Source organism: Saccoglossus kowalevskii, chromosome 9 (assembly GCF_978046115.1).
Source record: "Saccoglossus kowalevskii chromosome 9, keSacKowa6.1, whole genome shotgun sequence".
In the NCBI taxonomy this organism is placed as follows: domain Eukaryota; kingdom Metazoa; phylum Hemichordata; class Enteropneusta; family Harrimaniidae; genus Saccoglossus; species Saccoglossus kowalevskii.
The window spans coordinates 29,326,598-29,353,564 of NC_140649.1; the positions used below are offsets into that span (position 1 = coordinate 29,326,598).

Consider the following 26,967-nt stretch of genomic DNA (forward strand, 5'->3'; position numbering starts at 1 on the left):
GATTGTAAGATTTAGCACACGGAATATAAAATTTGAGTGCTCCCTAAATATATGGTTTTACGAAATATATGGTTTTACGACATAGACAAGTTTCGCAAAAGGGTGACAACCCGGAAATACATGCTATCCTTTGGAAAGATGAAGCTGTCACAAGTTTGCGTTAACGGCGTGATCATCTGTTTCATCAAATTTCCCCAGCGCAAGAAGTGAAAGTATATTTTCATTTACTCCTTCAGTTCTTCATCTTTCATGTTTTCGCCTGTTGTACATGCTCTAGCGCATACTCTTTTTATATTGGTAGAACTGTTTTAGTTTATCTTCGTTTTAGTACAAAATGCGATACAACGAAAAAGAACTTATTCGTTTAGCTTACCAGCCCCCAGAAATCGAAGGCCGACTGCTACACAAACAGCCAGGTAGCAAACTTAGGGAAGGTACAGTAGGCATAACTGTTCGTTTTTAGTTTAAATTGAAAGATAACTAGAAAAATTACAATAATTTGGGTAGGGCGAATAGAAATATCACATTTTCATGAAGTTCACATCACCTTCTACGTCTTTTTATTTAGGTTACCGCGAAAGATGGTGTCGACTTCGAGGAAACTTTTTGTTTTATTTCAAAACAAATGAACTTGGTAAATGCAACAGACTTGAGGTAAGAATGTTGTTCTTAGAAATAAAACGATATGTTTTGGACAATTTATTGAAACATTGATTCAGAGTAAAAAATAATAGTCTCAATAATTGGTTAGTCATCCTCTATGACATATTGTGCACATTTGCAGTTTTTGCAATCTGGATCCAATTTACTTTTGTTAGATCCTACTAAAGTAAAATTATGTGAATTACGGTATGCTTCTAATTTTGATGCAATTCGGTTAAAATCTTGTGTTAAAATCTTGGTTAAAATCAAAGTTTGGACATTGCTGTTGCAATATATTCGGTATTGTGTCTATCTAATTTTGTCAGCAACCAACAACCAAATGTAATGTTCACTCTGACATCACCATGGATACAGGGGTTGCACACATTGAATGTAAAATTACCCAAGAGCACAGTGATTCACAGTGAGCTGCTTTGGTGTTTTAGTGAACAGTGCATATCTACTCATGTGAGATTTCTTACTCTATCACTACATTATGATATAAATGCTATATTTATATTGGCAAATCTGTTTTGAAATTAGACAGCAACACCTCCTAGACATGGATGTCACCTAATGACCTTCAAAATTCTTCGATTACAAAACGGGTTTTTGTGGTTATATTTCGTAACCTGGTTATGGTTTATGCAATCAAAGTACAGAATTAACTACAAATTAAACTATTCACAGCAACAATCTGATTGGTTGAAATCTCCTAATTCGATGTAACTAGTAAATAAACTCAATTCCACATTTTCTGAGCTTGTGCAGTAACGTTTAGGCTATTCTATCTGATTGATGCAGGGGGTGCTCTGCTGAATATAGTGATTACCAATTCAGTTTTTATTCCAGTGAGACGAATTTCTAGAAAAAATTTATGAATTTTTATAAGTATATTCATAAAACAAACATTCTCTGCTGATTTCAGCTTAGAATATTAAAACAGAATTATTTAAACATGCTAAAAATATCAACAATTCTCCACTCTGAATCTTTAATTACTTTCTTGTGGAATCACTTACAGCCAATTGGTGCATTGCTAATGGAGCGTTGTAGAGTACAGCATGAGCCGAGAGCTGATAAACCATTTGTATTCTCAGTTGGTATGTATACTTGCAGTGACAATGAATTACATTTATTGGAAAACTGTTAATTTGTGTACAATATATTAGTTTGAACTTTTTTTTCTTGTACCGTAATTATGTACAGTGATTGACACAAAGCTGTCCCTTAGTTTATTTACAAACCCTCAGCTTTCATTTAAATACTAATGTTTAATACAAATCTTGATTACTTGAAAGCATCAGTGGAAAAGTCTGCCAAACATTTATCCATCATTACAGCATTATTTATCGTATTCACAGCATATCAAGACGGTAAACATTATTTTGTGGGTGCATCTGATCAGCATTGTGAATTGTGGGTGAAAGCTCTAAGACAAGCCAGGTAAACCCTCAGCAGATTAGTTTAATCTACTTTTAATGCAGTAATACCATATTTTCTCTTTAATGACATAAATGATCCAGTAAACAATTAAGCTATATCATGAAATAAGCATGTTGATTTCATGGGCCGCATTGCATTGTGGGATTTGTTGTAGCAATTGATACTTGCATAATATACATATTTGCTTTTAATTACAAGAACGTTCAACAATACTCTTTAATTTATGATATATCCTACATAATGTGTTATTGATGACCCAAGTCAACATCCGATGTGAACAAGAATAATAAAATATTTGAATAAATAATAGATAAAGGGGAATTCCTTATGGAAGTTTATTTGAATCTTGTCATATTGATACTCCTGTTGAGGCTGTGGACAGTTTTAAGTACCTGGGTTCTTATGTCACACTGACCAATAAACTGGACACAGAGATCCAGGTGAGGAAGGGTAGAGCATCAGCAGCCTTTGCACAGCTGAGTAAAGTGTGGAGAAGTAAAACCAGCCTGAAGGCTAAACTTCGCATATACAATGCTGTGATAATCACCACACTACTGTACGGAGCAGAGATGTGGGCTACCACCCTCACGGAAGAACACAAGCTGGATGCCTTCGACAATCAGTGCCTCAGAACTTAGGATCCTGGGAGTGCGATGGTTCCATCGAGTACAAAATTCAGCCATCAGGGAGAGAACTCAACAGCAACCAGTCTCCCTACTATTGCGGCAAAGGCGACTCTGATGGTTCGGACATGTATGTCGTATGAGGCCAGAGAGACTACCTAGGGCCCTGATGGATTGGAATCCAGAGGACGTAGGTGTCTGGCGAAAGAGAGGAAGGCACCCGACAAGATGGAAAGAGGCAGTTGAGAGGGATGCGAGGCCAGCTGGAGTTTCTGGTGACATCTGCCCCTTGCTGCAGACCGACAAGAATGGTGAAACGTGGTCGCACTAGTGGCGATGTAATTGCCTTGGTTGCGAAAATCATAATCAATCATATTGATAGTAACCCTTGACATATCGATTGAGACATTAACATAAATTATCTTCATCTAACGCCATGTTTTTAACGTACACATTAAATTTACTATGTCCACTGCAATTTTGAAATTTCTCGCTGTAAGTAGGAACAAAAAATATCCAGCATTGCCATGAGTAAATACAGTACTAAAATAATTAGTCAATTCTTATACACACCATGGGCAATTGTTGCTTATGATGCAGCCACAATAAATCGGCCCAGTGCATGACTTATTAAACCCAATTGTGAGAGGTGTGCCTCTACCAACCACCATATAAATTGGTGTGCCTCTACCAACCACCATATAAATTGGTGTGCCTCTACCAACCACCATATAAATTGGTGTGCCTCTACCAACCACCGTATAAATTGGTGTGCCTCTACCAACCACCATATAAATTGGTGTGCCTCTACCAACCACCATATAAATTGGTGTGCCTCTACCAACCACCATATAAATTGGTGTGCCTCTACCCACCCCCATTTAAATTGGTGTGCCTCTACCAACCACCATATAAATTGGTGTGCCTCTACCAACCACCGTATAAATTGGTGTGCCTCTACCAACCACCATATAAATTGGTGTGCCTCTACCCACCCCCATTTAAATTGGTGTTCCTCTACCAGCCACCATATAAATTGGTGTGCCTCTACCAACCACCATATAAATTGGTGTGCCTCTACCAACCACCGTATAAATTGGTGTGCCTCTACCAACCACCATATAAATTGGTGTGCCTCTACCAACCCCCATATAAATTGGTGTGCCTCTACCAACCACCGTATAAATTGATGTGCCTCTACCAACCCCCATATAAATTGGTGTGCCTCTACCAACCACCGTATAAATTGATGTGCCTCTACCAACCACCATATAAATTGGTGTGCCTCTACCAACCCCCATATAAATTGGTGTGCCTCTACCAACCACCATATAAATAGGTGTGCCTCTACCAACCCCCATATAAATTGATGTGCCTCTACCAACCACCATATAAATAGGTGTGCCTCTACCAACCACCATATAAATTGGTGTGCCTCTATCAACCGCCATATAAATTGGTGTGCCTCTACCAACCGCCATATAAATTGGTGTGCCTCTACCAACCACCTTATAAATTGGTGTGCCTCTACCAACCACCATATAAATTGGTGTGCCTCTACCAACCACCATATAAATTGATGTGCCTCTACCAACCACCATATAAATTGGTGTGCCTCTACCAACCACCATATAAATTGGTGTGGCTCTACCAACCACCATATAAATTGGTGTGCCTCTACCAACTGCCATATAAATTGGTGTGCCTCTACCAACCACCATATAAATTGGTGTGCCTCTACCAACCGCCATATAAATTGGTGTGCCTCTACCAACCACCATATAAATTGGTGTGCCTCTACCAACCACCATATAAATTGGTGTGCCTCTACCAACCACCATATAAATTGGTGTGCCTCTACCAACCACCATATAAATTGGTGTGCCTCTACCAACCACCATATAAATTGATGTGCCTCTACCAACCACCTTATAAATTGGTGTGCCTCTACCAACCACCATATAAATTGGTGTGCCTCTACCAACCACCATATAAATTGGTGTGCCTCTACCAACCGCCATATAAATTGATGTGCCTCTACCAACCGCCATATAAATTGGTGTGCCTCTACCAACCACCATATAAATTGGTGTGCCTCTACCAACCACCATATAAATTGGTGTGCCTCTACCAACCACCATATAAATTGATGTGCCTCTACCAACCACCATATAAATTGGTGTGCCTCTACCAACCACCATATAAATTGGTGTGCCTCTACCAACCACCATATAAATTGGTGTGCCTCTACCAACCGCCATATAAATTGGTGTGCCTCTACCAACTACCATATAAATTTCAGTTCAAGCTTTGTTTCAACTATGGGCTTTATCTGCATTTACATGAATTGCGAAATCTTCAGCAGCCTCTTAGAAAAAAATAAATAATGATGAAAGTATCATTAACATGATAAATACTCTTCAATCTGGCACGAACCTTTTAAGGCAAAATAAAACAATCTAATAGATGCAGCATATGCACCTATAATATCTATATATTCATCTTGGTATAAATGTTAGATTATTATTTTTTTTATCACAAACTCGTAAATCTTACATAATATTTTTCCTGGCAATGATGAGGTGGCACTGTTACAACAAAAAACATACTTATTTGAGCTGATCAAAATTCAAATAAATCTGACTTAAGGAAATTAAAAATTAGTATTTTGGTTTTGAATTCTGAAAAAATATTGGTGACATTTTGTAGTCACATAAGACGGTTGGTCTTTATACACAGGTTATGCCCTGAAATTGCATAAAAGTGGTCACTACAGGCAGGTGGTTTTCATATAGAGGTGATCACAGGTTTGACCGTATTAGGTTATTCTAAGAACTAAAATACAGTAGCCAGTTGGTCAAATTACCTGAGCAGAAAAAATGTGCAAACTGTCAGACATTCTAAATGAAATCTGAATGCTGAAAATCAGTTTAAACGAAATCTTTTCCATATCAGTTTATTTTACCCTTGGCAATTTTCAGTTCTATGGCTATGTTGTGTAAATACCTAAACACTGTGTTTTCTCCTTTACTACTACTCTAAAATACTTTATTTTCACTTGGAATTAATTTTCGCTGAAGGAATTAGTCAGTGAAAATAAAATCCAGCAAATATACCTTTTTCCTATATTTTACATTCAACTCGTCAAAAATCAGTGAAAATTAGATTCCATACAAAAGACCCAAAACGTCATTACAGCAATAATTCATTCCAGCTAAAATAAAGTATTTTACAGTATTAGATCAGGGAAATGAAGCATGACTGTTCATATGTTTGAATTTAAATGCCATGTTGTCTAATATAGCATGAATAACAATCAATTTTTCTGGTTAAATGACTCTAATCAAAATGGAAATCAGCATGTACAGGTTGTTTCTTGTTGCTAAGCAACTTTTGCACACAAGTGCAAGCACATTGAACACCTGTCTTTTTGTTTGCTAGTCTACAATGTGCTCAATCAGTAATGCTTCAATCAACTTGAATTTTGGAGTTCAAAATAGGCCATACTTCCTAGAACACATGGCTATTTTGAGCATGATTCTTATCATTTAAATAAAGCACTTTTAAAAAAACACCACTTTCATTTCATTTCTCTTTACAGTTTTGAAAGTCTTCGGGCTCGGTTTCTCTTGTTACAAGCTAAACTAAAGAAGTTAACTGGATCGGTAAGTTGCATGTGGCATACAAACAAACATCAAGAATTTCCACAAGTAGTTTCGAAATAAATTTAGATTTTATTGCCTTTATATAAAACACATACTAAATTATAAATTATTCTCACTTGTAATGTGCTTACATGTATGAGCAGATTTGGTAAATGTTTATACCACATTACATGCCAGACACAGTATTAAATGGTGGTGATCATACATTGCATCGTATGAGTCCCATGTTTTGTATACAACATATGCATTTTATTTATGCATTAAATTATTTTGCTGGTTAAATTTTCAAAAAAATAAATAATTCCACTGGCTCAATTGTTATTTCTTACAATGTTATGCAAATTGGGAGCTATAGTTAGAGTATTTTAATCATGTTAAAAAACAGTCATATACTGTAAAATACTTTATTTTAGCTGGAATTAATTTTCACTGGTTTTTCACAAGTTGAATGTAAAATATAGGAAAAAAGGTATATTCGCTGGATTTTATTTTCACTGAAACATTCCTTCAGCAAAAATAGCGTAAATTAATTCCAAGTGAAAATAAAGTATTCTACAGTATATCTATTTCTTGAGCATTTAATGAAAGATAATTGATTCCCAAAATATATATATTTTTTTATATCACAAATTAAAGTGTCTCTTCAAAGTGTATAAAGTGAAATTTCCAGGTGATGTCAGAAATATAGTAACAAGTAACAGTAACTGAAAGCACAGGAAAGACAATTTCCAATAGACATTTTAAATTAGGATCTCTATATAGTATAAATCAACGGTTGATGATAGTGTTTGTTTTTTGCTTGGAACAAGATTAGACAATGTGCAATAAACTGTTCTGTTATTCGTTATACTGACTTGGACCATGGAACTATAAACCCCAGGAAGAACAACGAAACTAAGAGGATTAAAAAAACCTTTGTCTTAGTTTATCTTACAGTGCTTTCGCTTTTGTTTCCACGACATTAGTCATACTCCATGTTAGTTGCCGCCGATACGCCCGTTTCAACCGCTTTGCTGGAAACGGAAAACTTGAAAAAAAATTTTCATATCTGCGCAGTAAAATATTTCGTTCACTACGCATGCGCAAACAAGTCGGTCTGCAGGGTGACATTCAGTGTACCGGAAATCATGCAACGGGTCGGAGTTTTAGCGAGTTTTCATAATTTTTAATGTCGTTTTTAGATTACTTCTTGTTTTTTTCAACCCTCGAAAAAATAAGGTTGCAAAAGTTTGCGAAACATGGGGTTTGGTGAGCTGTTTGTTGTTGAGATATCCCGACTAATTCCGTGTTTCCCTTCGATCGCCAGAAGTGGCAATGTGTTTTTTTTCCCGTTGAATGTCGATCATTTATCAGTGTTTTTGTCTTGGCGCCATTGTTTTTTTATGCTATAACCGGAACAACTCGGTCACGTGATCTCCCGGAGTCGTCCGATTGACTCCGAAAATGACCGATAGTCGGAGATAAACGTTCATTTGCGTAAATCGGCTTATTTTTTAATGCGACAAAATAAACAGTCAAAATAAACATTCGACATCGCGGCAACTATCATAGTTCAAAGGAAACGAAGTGGTTGTTCTTCCTGGGGTTTATAGTTCCATGCTTGGACCCAGCTTTATGAATATATTTCACTTAGATGTACAAAAATAAAATAGGTTATATATGTAATTGTTTATTTTACATAATTTGCAGGATCCTTTGCAATGTGAAGAAATTCAGAAAATTCAGAAAAAGCATATGGAGAGAGAAAAATTACTTGGTAAATTAAAAATTACTTGGCACCCTTTTATAGACATGACATCCAGCTAACAGGGCCAGTGAGGCGGGAAGATTTCACACATTTTCAGGGTGATGCTGTTGTGGTGTCAATCAAAGTTTAATTCAACTTTTCTTCAAATTTACATATTAAAAAATAAAATAATTTATAAAACAAAGCTTCTGAAACATTAAATTGTAGCTGTTATAGCGGTAATACATGTACATACATGTATGTGTTGCTCCATATTTCCTCAAAATGGTGATTTCATGTCCAACAATTAGTAAAAATTGCGATTATAAATAAATTTGTATTCATAAAGTCAGCAGGAAAATGTGTTGCCAAGATTTGTTTTTCATTGCAAAAAACACCATGGACAGTACGACACTGAAAATGTGTTGAATCCCTGCCACATTCTTGTTCATTACACGTCCTAGTTTTTGAAAAGTGTCCTTGTCATGAAATCAGTCAATAGATGGGAGCTATGCTATGTTGTCATATTATGTAAAATAGAATCTATGATGGCATCTCCACCCTTAATATTTATCTTTACAATAAATTGTTATTCTTTTACCGTACAGGTGCAGACAGCTGAGGAATGATGCTATGGTAACCTATATAAAGCTTTAAATCACAAAAATATCAAATACAAGTAGATCAAGAAACTATATCCAATAAAAACCAATTGGCTGTTGATCACCTGACTGATGAGAGCGCCCTCTACAGAGAAATTTCAGCTGGGACACACCTTGAATCAAAAATCACCCAAATGTATTTCTAATATTTTGAGCCTTGAATAATGGTATCACTTTTTGTTTAAGTTTCCAATTAATTTGTTGAGTTTATAAATAAATATTTATAATTCTAGTTACCAATACCACTGATTTGCTTCTGTGAAATGTGATTGTGGTAGTATGTGTTCGCTCAGATTTAGTAGAGACTAAAATGGCTTGTATACTAAGCTAGAAAATCCCCTATTAGTTACCAACTGCTGGAGAGCCTACAAATGTACATTTGGAACAGTGCTGCTCATGGAGAGCTGCCTATAGTTTTACATCCATATTGATGTGTTGTTCAATAAGCGTATCCGTGTCATTAGCTTAGCTACCATAAGTGAAAGGATCAGTGGAAATTAGTCTCACAAGCCAATTCTGTATCAACTGTCATATTAGATGGAGCCACTACTTTCTCTATTCTTCATTGTGGTGTGTTGCATATACCAGTAGATAGTGTTTTTTTTTTTTACTGAGGTGGCCATTGTGGAGAACAAAAACAGTACTTTCCCAGCAAATGAGCATTGTTGATAACAAAGAATACTTTTCTAGTAAATGCTGAATGAAAGTGAGTGGAGTATAAGAACAATGAGTGATGAGCCATTAGTAGTATATTAGTTTTAAACAGAATAGAAACAGTCAATCCATTTAATTTCACAATAAGCATTCTTTATTTCACCACTGAATACTATACTTTGAAAAAAAGACAAATAAAATCCACAAAATACTATATCAGTTGTATTGACCAAATCCATTATATTGAGTGGAAACATCAATACAATGTATATGAAACAGGATTAATAACCATAACCCCCCCCCCCCTCCCAATTTATCAAAATCTATACACATAATCTTTTGTTTAGGCAGTAGTAAAAAGTATGCAGATCTTTATGAATTGACGGAATGTATTAAATTTGAAAACCAGACAGAACTTATTTATAGCTTATTAATATCTTACAAGCATGGTGGATTGTCAATATCGTACTGTACAAGTAAACATCTTGGCTTTTTCAAACTAAATACTGTAATTATTAATGCATAGTGGTACTGCTTATGTAAAATAAGTTTTTTTTTGCACAACCATATTCTGCAAGCAGTTAAATAAAAAAAAAACCTGTAGCAGTTAGCTGTCTTGTTTTCAATATAGTAGTCCAGGTAGCATGCATTAAACTCCACTACTGTGGATATCAATCAAAAAGGCAGGCAGAAAAGTGTTGCTTGAAATTAATAAATCTTAAAATTTTTGCATAAGGCTGATCACCACAACAGCATATCAAGCTAATATGGCCTTATTCCTGCTAGTAGAGTACTATGCCCTTGATATAAATTGAAGAATACAAACCATAAAACACCACCAACAAAGACTTACTTAAAAATTTGGTTACTGATAAAATGGACATATTTAATATATAAATACCAGTACTATGAACCTAAGCGGGTATACAATGTACTTGTAATATTGAGGGGTTTCAGTCACGAAATATGGAGGGATTTTTCTTTTTTTTTATGAAATTGGTGAAAAAAAAATGCAAATAAAAATCACAAACCTTGACAAAAATACATTTTTCTGATTCAATTATTTTACAAAATAAAGTGCACTCCAACTCAAGGATGAGCACATACGCACCCCCTCCCCTCCCCTCTCCATGTATGAACCAACCTATGTAATCTGTTGATTTTACACACCAAATGACAAATGTGGAAAACTGATATGATACACTTTTCAAGCATTTTTTCCCCTCTAATTTGCATGATTTCTAAATGTGTATATTCTAACTAATAAACTGTAATTTTGTTTTTAAACAGTTTAAAAATATTTTAATAATGTTATTGGATGTTGAAACACCCTCATCTTCTGCTATACCGACTATTGCTACTGCTGCTATTACTACGGCGACTTTCTCCACTTTGTGTACGCCGAACAAAGTCATCGCAGGCAACAGCATGTGATCTGGAATCGTAACTCTGTTGAGAAAAGAAGGAAACATTACTTTCACATCAACACACAATAACACAATGTTGCTTGAAAAAAATTTCAATTTTGAAGAATCATGAACAAATACAGATTTTGTAACTATTCATGGTCTAACAAGTCCTTGAATGTGTTGAGAACATTTGTACAGATAATAGAAGCCACTCACTCACTAACTCACTCACGCTGCAATTAATAATTAAACAAATTTAAACCTCATACCAAACCAAGGCTTTTTTTTTAGAAATCCTCTCATCTTGACAAGAACGACATATTAACCTACCATTCTCCTATCTCTATCTCTGTCCCGATCCCTATCTCTGCCTCTATCACGATCCCGGTCCCGATCTCTGTCTCTATCACGATCTCTATCTCTGCTTCTTGGCATCGGCACAGACGGTTGAGTCGCATAACTTTCAGGGTGACGATGTGTCATAGTAGGTGGTGGAGGTAGACCTGGTGCCAAGTAGTGAGGAGGAGGTGGAGGGTCCATAGCATATGAACGCTAGTAAAATACAAGTACAACAATCAGAAATATAATGCACATAACGATTGATATAATTTTGTCTATTTCTATAGATTTTCAATACCACAGACCTCTGTATTTAAAAATAAAACTAATCATGCTCCAGAACAGCTTGCTGTGATTAAAGATGGTGGACGGATGAAAGCATGCTCAAGAAACGAATGAAATAAATTATTATTATCTGGCTAAGAATAGAGACTAGACCTGTTTGTTGAAACAGAATCACATACCCAGAGACAACTCATTAAAGACAATGACTGGTACCAAGAATTTGTGTCCTCTTATACACTGATACACTGATATAGTGTGGCAGTCAAGACATGACAGACGAACTTTCACAAATTAAGCTGGATATTGAAAAAAATAAATTGCCAAAATAAACAGTCATTGATGGTGGAAATGGCATGACATATTCAATTGCAACTGATTAATGGCTTCACATTCACTGACCAGTCCTGAGACTTACCAACCAAGAGGGTATTTTCAATATATATAGCAGAATTTCTTTAAAAATTTCTATTTAGAAATATTACTTACCATATCTTGATATGGTGGCATTGGAGGCATTGGTGGAGCATGCCGACTGCCATGAAAATCTCTCATATAATCCGAATAAGACTAGAGTGGGGCCATGGAACAAACATAGAAAGTACAATACATCAGTGGTTGGGTGCGGTATACAAATATATTCACACAACATATAATTTAATTGAGTAGAGAACAATGCCACATACTGGGCTACCCCTTTTTTGGGTTGATATTATGTACTGCAGTAAGTGACATTTTCGATTTCCAAAAGCTAGACATGAACAACCAATGATTGAGGGGAAAGAAAACAAATAAAATTCTCATGGTGTACTGTATATTTCATTACACATAAATTCTGATCTCCACTCCTGTCGCTCGTACAGTAAATTGATAATGAAAGACAGCCAACAGAAATGTAATTGGGACCATTCTGATGAAATCTATTTACATAGTACTGTGTTTTCAGTATCTGTCTCTTAACAGGATGGAGAGGTCATGCGGTTCCTCTCATCTGCAGCAAGCATGGAACTAACTAGGAATTAGAAGTTAGGAAAACCTAAGTGCATCATAAAACTCTAACTCACGTATTGAAACTGACCAACACTTGCAGAAGGATATCTTACCCCATTCATCATGATCTCTCTCCGTCCAACAGAATACACTCTCCTGCAAAAGAGAAAGGATCTTTACATTGAAAATTTACAAGAACGGCACAAAGCTTATAAGAAATGAACGATGAATTTTTAAAGGTGCTGGAAAAGTTACTTATAGTGAAGTTGAATCACAACAAAAACAGCATTAATGAACCAGTGTCTGATTGATTAATACTGACAATGTCTCGCCACCTGTACCTGGGGTGGGGAAGGTGGTCTGTAGAAGAAATGCAGCAAATGTCAAAAATCAAATATAATTGGTGCCACGTCAATAAAACTAAAGCCACTCTTTTACCAGCAATGCATGGAAGGATTTGAACACTTCATAAGCATTAACCAAGGTTTTAATTATTGAACGAGGTGATACATAGACAGGTGTTGTTATACAACGCCCTTGTACTTCAAACTAACCTTTCACAATATATTGCGATCAGTTCAAATTAAACAAAAAACACATTAACATGTTAAAGTTACCATCTTTGTATTTACTTTCAACAAAATTGGTCAAGGCATATCTGAGAAATGGTTAAGGACACAAAAATGTACCACCAACATAGCAGCCAGCCATTTTGAATCAAACCACATCAGTAACCTGCCATGAGTGACTTTAATTTTAGTGATTTGGCATGCTAGAGAAACTGTTGACATGTTCATTGAATATTGGTTTTTAGGAGCGAGTGGATCACTAGTGTCAACAGTTACCCATAATAAGTGAAGATGACTAGTACCGAACAAAGTTTGCATTTACGGACATTTATGATGACCACAATTCCACTTTAACAGGCCAATCAAAGACATGCTACCACATTACTAAGTACAGAAGCTATACAGAAAGTAGAAGACTTATTACAATGGTATTATCAGTTTTAACAGGGTTTACAACTCATAGTGCACTTAACCAATTATCAGGAGGCAAAGACTTACCTGTCACCGACTGCATGCCTGTACCCTGTGAAGAGATATCAATGATAGTTAATACACTTCAGACACTTGCAAAAACCACTAACATTGAAAGAGTAATCACAGCTACTAAATACATAAACTACATTATGTGAATAAAACGAAGCTTGTTTGTCACTACCATGGTGATAGCACACAAAAAAAAGTTCTCAGAACCAAGTTTCACCCCATTTAACGCTTTATGTCCTCAAGAAGCTCCAGTCGGGATGATTTGGCATTGATGACTTATTTGACAATCAACTTGCTAAATTTCATAAAATACCTACTGTAAAATACTTTTTCACTTGGAATTAATTTTCGCTGAAGGAATTAATCAGTGAAAATAAAATCCAGCGAATATACCTGTTATCTCTATTTTACATACAACTCAAAATCAATCAAATCAAAATCAAAATAAATTCCATAGAGAACACCCAAAAAGTTTTTTCAGCGAAAATTAATTCTAGCTAAAATAAAGTATTTCACAGTATTATTTTAACATAAAACACCCAACTGAAACCAGTCTACTACTAGCATTTTCACAAGTTTCAATACACTAAATTTAATTGATAATAAGATTTAAATTCTAACTATGTTTTATACGTTTTCGACAAACCAATTTGACCCTGATAAAATTAAAACCGGTCAACTAGCAATAAATGAAAGCCGGCAGTAACAATGCATTTACCGTATGTTATGACAGATACAACTGTAGCAGCTTGTTTTTGACTAGTCCCTATAGTCTTGTATCAGAAGGAACTGATTTCAGTGGGTCAAACTGCTACAAAGTATTATTCTCTATTACACAATCTTCTCATTACAACAAAATGTTCAACCGCATGTCTTTTAAATAGAGTTGCATCAGTTATGTTAGTAAAAGTGGACATGCTGAATGAAATAATTGTTGTGCATTGTCTGATTGTTTAAACACCTTTTCTCCAGGTGTATACCAAATACTTTCACAACTGTACACAAATTAATTCTATAGAAATAGCTACGAGGGAACCAAATTTTTAATAAAATTGGCCACTGTGTTATCAAAACCAACACTCCAAGACAGGTCGAAAGAAAGTGCTACAATTGTATCAGTCATAAGGTAAATACATTGTATTTGGGGTTGTCATACTGCAGCAGGTTGAAAGCGTTTTAATTGTAAAAAAGATTTCCCATACTGATACACTTCACAAGAATAGTACAAGTTTCTAAAATTTCATGCTCAAGTTAGATGTAATTGTCATTTCATTTAATTATTATTTCTAATTGACTATTTTTTTTTAACAATTCCATGCGTTACTTTTAGTTAATTTACCTTCTATGATTTACCATTACTTTTTAACAAGCAGTATAATTAAAATTATTGGAAAACATTGTACTGCTGCTCAAAAAAAAAAAACATTTACATCTGCATGTAGTCACCTTCACCATACAACCCCTCCCAATTCCACCCCCAACAAACATGGAATATCCCTTCATAATTGCTTTATTGCAACACAAGTGTCACATAGTGTAGTGTTTGTTATGGGCCAAATGCAACACATGTTAAATTCATTAAAATTTGAACACTCGCTGCATGACGACTGATGCTTGGAGCCTCTAAATATCACTATATCAGTTATGGGCAATTACGAGTCCCCCTCCATCAAACTATTGCCCCGACCTTAGCAAACCACAAACAGTATTTCTAAGCTTTTTAACCTTCTCTGCCGTATTCATCTCTTCGACGTTTGGCTCGTGGTTCATCATAATCATCATGTCTAGATCGTCTGATACTATCTACTGCAATCCTTGATGCCATGCTGAAAGTTAGAAAACATTAAGTCAAAACCATTCTATAGCACACTTACCCATATATACAGTACATCAGACAAATTCTATTTACACTATTAGAACTGCATGTGCTGCTGTAACCAGACTATGTTATGACCAATCAGTGGGGTGTTGTGTTTCAATAATTAGATGCACTTCTAATTGAGCAAATATGGTAATTTGTTTAACCAGGAAAGCATACTAATTTGTGCATCATCTAAAAGTAATGATACAAATTTCATACATTTTTGGTGAAATAATCATTCTTTTTATATACTACAAAGAACGGATACTGGGATTACTATTGTCTTTTGATGTTTATCAATATTTTGTTTTTATCGTTCATGGCTATATTAGTGAGGTACCAGTTAATGTAGGACAACGTTCAACAAAAAATAGATTTTGTTTAGGAGAGCAGGAGAATGTTAACAATGTAATGACAAAACAAGTTCAGACTATTCAAATATTGCCCCTATACAACACTACTAACAATTTAATGTATTAATGCTAAATTTCTGCAAAACGTTCATATGCATACAAAATTATCGATTGAAGTAATCATCAACGATGCAACTGCTTTTAATCACTGCTAATAATGGGACCTTAAGTGGCACAAATCAACATTTTAATTGTTATATATTTTTATTTTGTTTGCATGCTATCTAGTTTTCCATTAAAGGTTCTCCTACTTAAAATCTCAGATTCAATGTGCCAATGCAAGAGTGTGTGTGTGGAGGAAATGAATCTGATTTGAAACATTCAGAATCACTGAGACCACTATACATTGGTGGCAGAGCATACATAGGTAGTGTTATTTTAATGTGGGTGAACAATGTAGGCTCTTCAGTTCAGCTCTAAAATAGGCGACTGGTTTTACTTCAAATGCTTAATTATTCATTGCATATCAATTTCAAAATGTGCATAATTAAAACCACAGGGAAAATGTACAGTATGAAGCCTTATTAATGGGAAGTTTTCATAGCAAGATTATACAGGAGTACATGTAAGTATTTAACCTTGGTTAAGGCACTCTGTCTAAGTACCAAGTTTGAACAAAATATATCCGAGGTAGCAAGATAGATATTTTGAAGAGTGTAAATGCTGGTCTTTGGTGAATTTACACTACGTATATCCATGAATGCCCCAGATTTCATTCTGGAATGATTAAAAGCACTTAATTTGGTGTGCATAGTTATAATGGCCACCAAAATCTATAGGTTATTAAATATTGAAAACATGTGTGTATTATGTAGGTGAAAAATGTACACATGATCTGTGATGGCATGTCTAAGATATGGCTCTGGAACACCAATTTTGAAAAACAAAATGGCCTCCAGTCAGCAACTTCTAATCAAATTGGCTGAAATGGCTCTCAAGGATTATGGAAATTTAACTACACATGCTAGAGCTATAGGAGGGTAATTTCGATACATTTTCACAACTGAAAGGACTCCTGATTATTGCAATATCATTGTTTGTACATTGTGTTTGGTCAATTTTTTGGTAATTTTGGCAGTGTCGTTGATCCTAGGAACCTTATTGATCAAAAATATCAAATTAAACTAAACTAATTTATTTTATAGTTAATAGTTTATTAACCATTATTATATTGATTTGGGGAGAGGGCACTGATTTAGTGACTGTATTTTGTGTATATATTTTATGTGTATCATGTTCTATTTGCCAAATAATTTCACAAAAGTCAACTTGTGGCTAGCATTCTCAGTGTTTTCTGCAACTTGCTTTGATGGGGACTATTTTAGTGTGTATCACTCATGACAATCCCAGTATCCGTTCTTAAAATTTGTTTCTCTAATAGAGAAATTGTTCTTGACTTAAAAAGAGAAACTGTATGTTGAAAAAAAGAAAAATGCCCTTGACTTTGAGATACTGACCAGATGTGGGCCTGGTCTAAATCACGGCACAGAGACAACTCAAAGTGAAGACACATACCACTATCCAACAGCAACCTATACAAAGTCTGATGAGGAGCAAAGTCTCTATTCGTCTCTGAGAGGGGCATTTGTCCATGAGGGGGTTGATGGGTTGTTCATTACATTGATGACACAGTTTAGTATCAGTCCCAATTGGCGTTTGTTTCCTTGGCCGTGTGATTTTTTTTAACATTGTTCAGTGCTTGGTAATTGATTAAGAAAGGGAACAATCATTCATTTCACCAGAGGGGATTAAAGTCCTAGCTCAGAGTAGGTCATCGTCTACTAGTTCCCCTTTGTATAGTAAAACCATATGCTGTTCAGGCTTAGGTTTTGACATAATACTTGCATGCACAACTAACTGTCCTAGCAAAGGTGTAAAACATCACTATATTGGAATAACGCAAGAACAGTTCTTGTATTTTTTCCCCAAACTGGCATGGTTTTCAGTGTTCACGTTTTGCGAGGCAAAAAAAAAAAGCTAGTCCTTCACATTTTTACACCCTTTGCTAGTTTTTAGTGTTTTTTGCAGAATACTGCTTCCAGGAGACACAGCTGCAATCATGTTGGCAAATTTAACAGCAGTCAGACAGCTATCACCTACACTGGTACTCAGTCACCAGTATATCACATATCATTGCCGTGGACAAACAAAATGTTGAAGCACTTCCATTGGTTTCCATGATGGAAACGCATGACGTGTATGTCAGTAACACAACGCGAACCCTGCGACAGGAAATCCCAGCTAAACGAAGCTCTGATGTTAACTTCAGGCTCCACATGGCGTATATTGTAGTTTAATCATGGCAGGATACAACAATCCTTTTTCTCCGTCCACAGTTGTAGTTATCTTCACAAGGGGAGAATGCTGCACGCGGAATTGAAAATCAACTCCATCCCTAACAGGAAAACATCAAACTTTTACCCATATTATATCTGTACACAAATGGCATGATTAAATGATGAACGAATATCAAAACCTGTTTTTTAAGGGAGAAAAAAAAATTAAGTTGCCCCTCCTCACTAAGCCCTACCCAAACCTCCGTATCGATGTTGGAAGTCCTTTTTTTTCACAGCGGGACAGGTTTTCAAGACCAAGTCCAACAAATGTGATGCTATCCTGTCCTGATGGTCTTCTTACATCGAGACTTGCAGAGATCATGTACACGCTAAATACATCACATAGTCTCTACTTAGTCCTAACAGCCACCGACAGTTCTCTAACCTGGAAGAAGTATCATGGTTTTCTCGGTGATAACGTCTTCTTGCTTTGCTCACAATAGGGGACAGGTCTATGTTAACATCCACAGGAAACATTTTGCACAATTCAGCTCCACATCTTGGTTCAATTTCCTGTAGTGGAAAATGAGGATTTAATACTAAATCTATACGAGAAAGCAAAATTGTCATGACCACAACATTTAATTCTATTAACATCTCAACAACTCTGAAAAAAGGGATTCAATAACACATAGAGAAGTGTGCTTATAACAGGTCACATTGTTAGTATTTAGTGTCATCTTTGACATTGCTATGTATTACTTGTTCATTATCATTAGATTGTATGAAAATCTTTTCCAGAATAATCAGAGAAAATGTGACCACACTTAAAAGATGAATTACAAGGACTCACCTGGCCGTCTCTTCCAATCTTCACTTGTTTGTTGTCATTCCAAAAGTTGTACAGTTGAGCAGTCTTGGAGAAAGGCAGATCTTGCCTGGAATGATGAAAGAAAACAATTAATAGGCCAGCGTACTGAAAATAATCACAATACTATATTTTCGGTTAGATTAGGTATCCTTGCCGTAGTACAAACGAATCAATTAAGGTAAATCACAAACAGCTCAAATAGATCAAACGGACTTAAAAAAAAAATTTTTTTTAGTGCCAGGTGAGAGTTTCCGACATTGAAGTCACAGTTGTCTCTCCTGACTTTTCCTTGTATGTGTGCAAATTTTTCTCCGAAATCTAATACTGTATGTTTGGAAAGCAGGGCAAACTGTACTCAGATTTATTGATTCTGGGAAACTAATCCATAACATCCCAGGTGTGAGGTGAACACACTAACTGTTGTACCATCATCCAAACAGACTTTTGTTCCAAACTAACCTAGTAATCCAATCTATCTTGAACACGCCTCCTAAAGCTGCTTTACTCAAGCCTACTGGTAAAACCCAGTTAACAGTTGGACCATCTCGTCTTGATTCACTACTCAAACGTGCATACCCTGGAATAAAAAAAGAACACATTTAGCAAGGACTTCAATGAAACCACAGTTTTCACCACAGACTTCAATGAAGTCACAGATAAATAACTATTTTGCACATACCTTGGAATTTCCCACTTTCCTTGACTGAGAATATGAGTAACACATTACAAGACTCTTTAAAGGCTTTATTAAGTCTCTGTTCATTGTTAGGTGGCGTGGACCAGACACCCTGTAAAATAATACAATCAATGCTTTGTCATTTACAACTCATGGTAGCCAACTAAACTACAATACCAGTAATTGAGAATCATGAATTTACATGATGTAAAAGGTAATAAGTTAAACTACACTAATATGAACTACTGTAAAACACATAGAAATAGCTACATGCCATTTTAGTGAATTTGACTCAATACATGAATTAACAAAATCTTAATTTAGCTAAAATGTAAACAATCTCATTCCGAAAATATACTATATTTTAAATTAGCAACATCTTGAATTAGCTAAATTACAGATTAGCTAAATTAACATGCTCGCTAAAAAGACATGTTTTACAGTAATTCTATTCTAAAGTTTATACAGAAAATTACTAACAATATCTAAATAATCAAACACTGTACAAACAATTAACTTAAAAAAAAATCAACATAAACAAACTCATTAAATATGGAATATACACTGACCTTGGCCTTGGCCAGTGCAACATTCTCATGATTGTTACTCTTGACAAGAAAATACCTGGCATCTCTCAATAAGTACTTCTGCTTTGAACTTTGATCTGGAAATAACAAATTTATTGGAAGTCAAATACACACATAGGCAGAGTATCGGTGGTTGGTCCACATGCATAGAGGGAGGGGGGTATGCATGCCGTATGTTATCCCTGGATACACAGAGTGGGCATTATTTACATTCACTCAAACACTGCCATGGATCCTGATATAGCAAAATGACAGAAGACAGAAATCAAAGAATTTGCATGCACACACCAGCAACAAACTAACTTTGATTGTCGATACCCAACAATTTAAGCGAATTGCATCAAATTCTAAGTGCAATTGGGCTTTTTAGAGATAAATCAAGGTTACTTGTTCATGTTCTGCCCATCTGCTTGATAAAAGTGTGCATCCATCTCATTTTACTATATCAGAATCCATAACAGTGCTTGAGTTGACAGCCAGTGACTGAACGTAAATAACACCCACTCAAACAATGCTGTGGGATCCAGGGCTAGCTGCATGTGGAAAGACTAATAGGTGGGAAACTATTTATCATCAGGGACTGCACCGCAAGAACACCATGCATTGGTACTTGACAGCTGTACAATAGGTAACATGCAGCAAGGGCATTGCATCCATCTTTCGGTCACACTGAATACCTTTCTGAGAAACAGAGGAAGACACTGTAGATTTCTGGTGAGTACCTTCAGAACCAGATTCAGCCTTAGAGCTTCTATCATAAACAATTGGAGAAATGCCTCGCTTTCTTTTCTTGTGGCTGCCTCTTCTTCTTTCTCTGCGTCTTCTGTGTTCACTGCCACTATCTGGAAAGGAGAGTGAAAGTAATTTAATAATCCCATTATAGACAAAATAGCTAGACTTGTGTACAAGATTACACACTCGCACACACAAGAAACAGAAGAGCAGAACATCACTACATCAACTCAGTATTCTTATTTTCCAGAGTTTCATTAGAAGTTACAACACAACTGCTGAACACCTAATGATAAATGTGTAGTATAAGACTTCGTAGAGAAGAGTGAAAAACAATGAGGTTCATGACAAATGCAGCCATATCATTAGTTTAAATGTACATTCGTGTCAGGTTCTTTCTTAGATTTGAAGGATAGAGGTTTTTATGACAGATTTACGTTAGCAAATGATAAAGTAAACCTCTATTTGCAAGTGAATTAATTTCAACAAAAAACCTCCAAAATTTAACTTAATTTGCCTGATTCTGATGGTAGTGATTTATAACAATAATTGGTCTAGATGCAATGTGTTCGGCTTTGCCTGACACATTATCTTGCCATAGACTCTTCTCATCCAATAAGGAGCATTAGAAGATTCATTATTGTATAAATATGAACAGTACAGTCTCACAGACTTTTGCTATGCATTGGCAGAGACAATGACCAACTATATTTGTTTACAGCTTGCGAGATTCTCATGATAACCACATACTAGTAGTTACGTGACACGGATTCTGCATTGTAACTTGTACATTTCAACATTCTAGCGGGAACTCCAAAAGCAACAATGAACAACAAGCTTACTGGATGAACTGCTACTGCTGAAAGACCTGGTGCGTGACCGTGACTTGGATCCTAAGTTTGACCGAGAACGTGATAGTGACCTATAACTAGATTTTGACTGTCCGCTACTGCTTGATCCAGCTTCACTACGGGTATCAAACTCTTCCAAATCAGGATTTAATGCACACTCTTCATTGCCGATAGTTTCATCTTCTATTGTCAAATTCAATTTATCGTCATGACCAACATCCTCTTTACTGGTGTTGAGTTCTGTATCTTTAGTGATAAATAATGGAAATGTATGATCATAATTCATTTAATATCAAAATCAAATTGTTTAAATATAATCTCTGTACCATGTACCAGTAATACTACTCCAATCACTCAAACACATGGACTTAGAAACCTTACTTAGCTTTCCCACTGAAAAATATTTACACAAGTGAAACCTTACCTTTTGTTTCCTGGTTTTGCTCAGCAACAATGGAATCAACTTCCATCATCTCCTAAAAAAAACACGTAATTCAACATCTGGTTTATCATAATACCATGCAATAATTAAATTTTATCTGACAATTTATAGCAAAAGAAATCATAATCAATTCAATGCACAGTGACCAGTAAACACTACATTCTGAATGCAGCCATTTCCTCTGCTAAAAAGCTTTATGTACTTAAAGCGCTCGTCTTTTTGTGTGTATTTGAATTTTGTGTAAACAAACAATGTATTTTACGTTATATACATTGCTATAGTTCGAACATTAAACGATGCGACAACTGTAGTGCTTTAACTAAGAACTGTTGAAAAAATAAATAAGGAAAACTGTTGGTTTAGTTTCTTTCAGTGAAAAGGGTTTAATTAATTGTTTTACCTGGTTTTCTTTCACTTTCTCATCAACTTTTCCAGTTTTCTTCGTCGAGACCACTTTCCGAGACTTTTTAGAAGTCTCAGGCTTAGATTTGTCGTCCTCGTTGACATGTTTACTTTTGGTAACAGTCTTTTTATCCTTCTGTTCAGTAGATTGATTAGAACTTGCACTACTAGCACTCGGTTTCTTCACTTCTTTTTTGTCTGTACTTACTTTTACCAAATTCTTCTCATGCTCAAACTTTTCAGATTCTAATTTCTTTTTTTCAATCGGTCTAGATTTTTCAGGTTCTTTTTTCTTCTCAGTTCTGGCCCTTGAAGCAATAGGCCTTTTAGCACCTTTGTTTTTATCATTTTTTCCCGAGCTTGAAACAGTTTTACTCGCAGTGGCAGTCTTGTTTGTCGTTGACTTACTGGTTGATGATTTTTCACTACTTGCCTTCGCAGTTTTCTTAGTTTTGGTGTTTTTATTAACACTTGTACTCTTAGACGTGGTAGATCTAGTCACCTTCTTTGTTACTGCTTTCTTACCTAAAAATTGCAAACAAGTTTACAGTCAAATGTTTCAGCACAGCTTGTACTTTTTTTATACAGGCAAGGAAAAAATACAATACAAAAGAGATTACAATTTTCCTTTTTTTTCAAACATTTGTCTATTTGTTAATAATTTTCTAAAATCAATATAGACCAATATTGACCATCACTGAATGTCTTCAATCCTTGTATATACTTGACTCAAACTTTGATTTATTTCTCTGACAGAACACTTCTTAGAGAACTAATATTCTAAATTTATGAGAAAAAATGAATATTTGTTCAACTAGTATAGTATGTAGCTATATGAATCCAGAAAAACTTCCCTTTGCAACATCAAGTACTGCATGATCATTGGAGAAAATTAAAATTATACATGGTAATACATTGTACACCTACTTGATTTGCTTTCAGCTGCAACATTATCGTTGATTTCATCTTCAAACTCGTTGTCTATGACTAAAATGTCATCCAATACACTAACAACACCATCAGGAGCCCCTGTGTAAATAATGATTATCGATATGATTCGTCATTTGGGTCAATTTTTTATCAGACAAAAACAAACATTGGTGTAGTAAAATAAAGCGTGCGCAATGTAGTATTGCCATGTGAACGACATTTTTAATTACATTAGCCTTTCGAAGATTAATTAACAAAATCAACGGGTAATACTTCACACATTGTGAATACCCCACGGGTATCTTATGACCTTATCCAGTCAATGTATCTCCATGACCCCATATCGACTCAAGCATCGAAAACAAAGCCGGGAAGAGCGCACCATTGTAAAATCCGCGTGAGAATATAAGAAACACATTTCTGGTAATCTAAATTCAGAGGAGTGAAAAATGTATAAAACTACGACACACACAGTGTAACATTTTGCAAATCGTATTCTCTTTTTTTAGCGAAATCACTGGCACGCGGGATATTTTTTCAGTGAAGGCTCTATAACCTCGAGACAATGACGTTTTTAAAGATACAAACCTTTGCCGTCAGTCTTTTCGTCGGTCATATTTTATCGATCAATGGATTCCCGGTGTCCTGTTTGACAAGTGGTGTTACACGTCGATCAACAGTCGACGCAAAAACACCGTCTTTTTCCTTTTTTCAACAGTTACGTTTTCTCATAATCTACAACGTCGCATAAAACATGGCGGATAAAACAAACATCTCGCGATTGTGTTTTATAATACGCGAGAAAGTACGAGACCGGAGCGCCACCAAGAGCTGCGACGCAAACTATGTGAAATAGTGGTAAACCCTGTGGTAAACTAAATGTCTTCACTACACTGTCGTTCCATTGAATAAATTCCATTACACTTCATTTATTCAATAATGATGGATGAGCCAGAGATGCGGTAGCTTTATTTACAGACGCGGGCGGGAAAAAAAAAACATGTTATGTTGTACGTTATGCCAGGGTACATGGTAGGCTGTACTAGTTGTGATACCAAGGGAAAAAAGTTAGTAACCCTATACTTTATATTACGGGAAATTCCCTGGAAACATGTGTCCGAAAGCAATGTAGTACATAGTACAGGGAAAGTGTCGGATTACACTTTTATCACATAAAGGGTAAAGCAAGTGAACTTTTACATATTTAAATATTTAAGAACTGGTTGATTAACCAACATGTAGAAACCACATTCCAAATCCAAATTACATGTAATATATCTTTGAAGTTCACAGCGGGCGCAAGATATTTACATACACCTAACTCCCTCCACCCGGTGGGCAATTGCAGAGGGACTTTGCAACATTCCAGATACTTTCTCGACAATCCAGTGACCGTTGTAGACGCAATAAAATTAGATACCCGCCCACGTGAACAAAACAACGGACCAAGGTTTCAGACGGGTTCAACTATTACAACTTGTAAGCGTCCCGTCAAACATTTACAAAACAATCATGTTAATAATAAACCTTGTTGATACAATTATTTAAAAACGCCCCTCAAATTTAAGGAAATTATTTAACTACCCTCGTGAGAACAGTTAAGTTTTGAATGCAGTTTACTAGTATTATTTTCAACTAATTGTTGACTGTACAATTAATGCTATTATGCCAAAGCGTGTAGACAAAGACACTCAAATGGAAATTGTTCGCCTTTTGCGAACAATCGACGAGGAAGTTGGACGAGCAAAGGTTCACTGGATTGTTCTGCATTTCTGTCGCATTAGATCAATACGTTCCGATAGAAGTAGTGACCGTCGTCGACTGAAGTCTACACGAGAAATCGTTGAGTTTATCGAATTTCGTCTCAGATCCGGAGGATATTTTAAACTGGTATATGGTGACGGTGTGGAGGTGAAACTAAGTAGAAGATTCCAGAAAAGAATGACTGGACGATGAGTGTTCTGGCAAACAGGCAATGGGACATGCCATTATTCGAGAAATATAGAACGCTTCACCCACAACGTTAATATTTTAATATGAACCATTGAGAACATCTCAGCAAACTACTATCAGGGGGAAAATTCTTCTCTCTCTGGGTTCTCTACACGTGTCAGGGGGGAATCTCGTCTCGTCTCTATATCTCGTCCCCTTGAGGTATGGGATCGGGAAAGTCACTTTAACTTTACAGTCAAATACGACACACACAACGAAATACGTTTCAGCTCTCGTCTTAGTCGGTCAATCGAGCACTCTATAAGACACAGCGCCCTGGGGAAAAATCCCCAAGACTATTGCAAGGCTGAACCAAGACTCGCCCAAGACTGGACTGCCTCAAGGCTCGCCCCAGGACTGCACTCTCGACTGCGTCTCTCGTCTCTCGTGGTGTACTCGTCAAGACCAACTCAAAACTCTCTTTATTCATTTTCAAAACTCTAACCAATTACAAAACAGTAAAAAGACTCTAGGGCGTAACCTTCAATCATAAAGCCAATCACACTAAGTACTGAATACGTCATATCTTTTGATTAATCGTTCACTACATTAATAACTATGAATATAAACTGTCAGAATGAATAGTCTGAATAGCGGCGGTTATCTGGTAATTAGTTCCAAATCACTGAGCCAAGTTCCGTCCAAAACTTCAAATAGGCCTAAACGATGACAGACATAACACAGCAATTCGCTAATAATCAGCTAATTAAGTCGGTCAACAGATACGCAAAAACAAATTCATGACACTACCAATCAAAAGAATTTACATTTATCATTTCTTGTTAATATTCGTTTCCCGTTTTATGTTCGTATTATATTTCTCGCAAGCGTTACACAGCAATGATTTTTGTTCCTACAAATCAATTAAATTGTCCAACTACCCCTCTTCCCTCATGGCCGCGTCCGGTGTTTTGATTAATTAATTAATTTGGATTAACTGTCACGTATGCGTGTATGTAACTTTATTGCGTCCACAACGGTCACTGGAGTGTCTAGGAAAGTATCTGGGATGTTGCAAAATCTATCGGTAAATGCCTACCGGGTGCGGGAGTTAGGTGTATGTAAATATCTTGCGCCCGCTGTAAAATACGGGCATGCAATAGATGTCAACTTTGCTCAAATCATTTCATTTCCTTTCCGATTTTACTTGACTTATTATTAAACGTTATATGCAAAGAAACGCCTAAAAAGATAACGTAATCATGGCAATGTTTTGCAAATTTAGACTTGCAATAATAATACTACATTAATGTAACTATTCGTATAGTCAATACGCAGTGCTAGCATATGAAATATCATATATTGACCACGAAATATGCGATTCTTCCCATTCCTTTTTGTAGTATTTCTGTTGACGGCAAATAACGCCAATTTACTGTGTTCGGCATCACATTTTCTTTCTTAGGACACAAATACGACCAGAATTGGGCTGATCTCCATTGCA

The 26,967-nt window shown here is 35.9% G+C and overlaps 2 protein-coding genes across 5 annotated transcripts; one reads left to right on the top strand and one right to left on the bottom strand.

Annotated features, from left to right (window-relative positions):
• Nucleotides 1-84: 84 nt before the first annotated feature.
• LOC100378919 (pleckstrin homology domain-containing family J member 1-like) lies at nucleotides 85-9,006 on the top strand. 2 transcript variants are annotated; one of them, XM_078011266.2, is made up of 8 exons: nucleotides 85-212; nucleotides 329-434; nucleotides 569-654; nucleotides 1,667-1,745; nucleotides 2,007-2,088; nucleotides 6,313-6,376; nucleotides 8,066-8,132; nucleotides 8,711-9,006. In XM_078011266.2, the coding sequence occupies exons 2-8, from the start codon at nucleotides 335-337 to the stop codon at nucleotides 8,722-8,724; spliced, it is 492 nt and encodes a 163-aa protein (XP_077867392.1). In that variant the 5' UTR covers nucleotides 85-212; nucleotides 329-334; the 3' UTR covers nucleotides 8,725-9,006. The 2 variants fall into 2 exon arrangements, with proteins under 2 accessions (XP_077867392.1, XP_085359515.1); XM_085503389.1 differs by having other exon boundaries at nucleotides 93-434.
• A 543-nt stretch (nucleotides 9,007-9,549) lies between these two features.
• Nucleotides 9,550-24,334, bottom strand: LOC100366562 (uncharacterized). Of its 3 annotated transcripts, none has more exons than XM_085503388.1 (17): nucleotides 24,120-24,334; nucleotides 23,529-23,630; nucleotides 22,600-23,126; nucleotides 22,182-22,233; nucleotides 21,749-22,003; nucleotides 20,897-21,016; nucleotides 20,157-20,251; nucleotides 19,591-19,699; nucleotides 19,371-19,488; nucleotides 18,894-18,978; nucleotides 18,486-18,613; nucleotides 15,216-15,316; nucleotides 13,506-13,530; nucleotides 12,513-12,594; nucleotides 11,938-12,018; nucleotides 11,158-11,379; nucleotides 9,550-10,867 (listed from the first exon to the last, which is right to left on the bottom strand). In XM_085503388.1, the coding sequence occupies exons 1-17, from the start codon at nucleotides 24,145-24,147 to the stop codon at nucleotides 10,751-10,753; spliced, it is 2,247 nt and encodes a 748-aa protein (XP_085359514.1). In that variant the 5' UTR covers nucleotides 24,148-24,334; the 3' UTR covers nucleotides 9,550-10,750. The 3 variants fall into 3 exon arrangements, with proteins under 3 accessions (XP_085359514.1, XP_077867394.1, XP_085359513.1); XM_078011268.2 differs by having other exon boundaries at nucleotides 12,552-12,594; nucleotides 20,852-21,016; XM_085503387.1 differs by having other exon boundaries at nucleotides 20,852-21,016.
• Between the last annotated feature and the right edge of the window lie 2,633 nt (nucleotides 24,335-26,967).

What these genes read in the sequence shown, in the direction of transcription:
- LOC100378919 (XM_078011266.2), top strand. Translation starts at nt 335, where the DNA reads ATGCGATACAACGAAAAAGAACTTATTCGTTTAGCTTACCAGCCCCCA. An exon ending in AGGTAGCAAACTTAGGGAAG is followed by an intron (nt 435 to 568) that starts GTACAGTAGGCA and finishes CTTTTTATTTAG; the next exon opens with GTTACCGCGAAAGATGGTGT. An exon ending in TAAAGAAGTTAACTGGATCG is followed by an intron (nt 6,377 to 8,065) that starts GTAAGTTGCATG and finishes CATAATTTGCAG; the next exon opens with GATCCTTTGCAATGTGAAGA.
- LOC100366562 (XM_085503387.1), bottom strand. Translation starts at nt 24,147, where the DNA reads ATGACCGACGAAAAGACTGACGGCAAAG. An exon ending in AACCATGATACTTCTTCCAG is followed by an intron (nt 15,317 to 18,485) that starts GTTAGAGAACTG and finishes TCTAACTTTCAG; the next exon opens with CATGGCATCAAGGATTGCAG. An exon ending in TGCCACCATATCAAGATATG is followed by an intron (nt 11,380 to 11,937) that starts GTAAGTAATATT and finishes GTATTTTACTAG; the next exon opens with CGTTCATATGCTATGGACCC.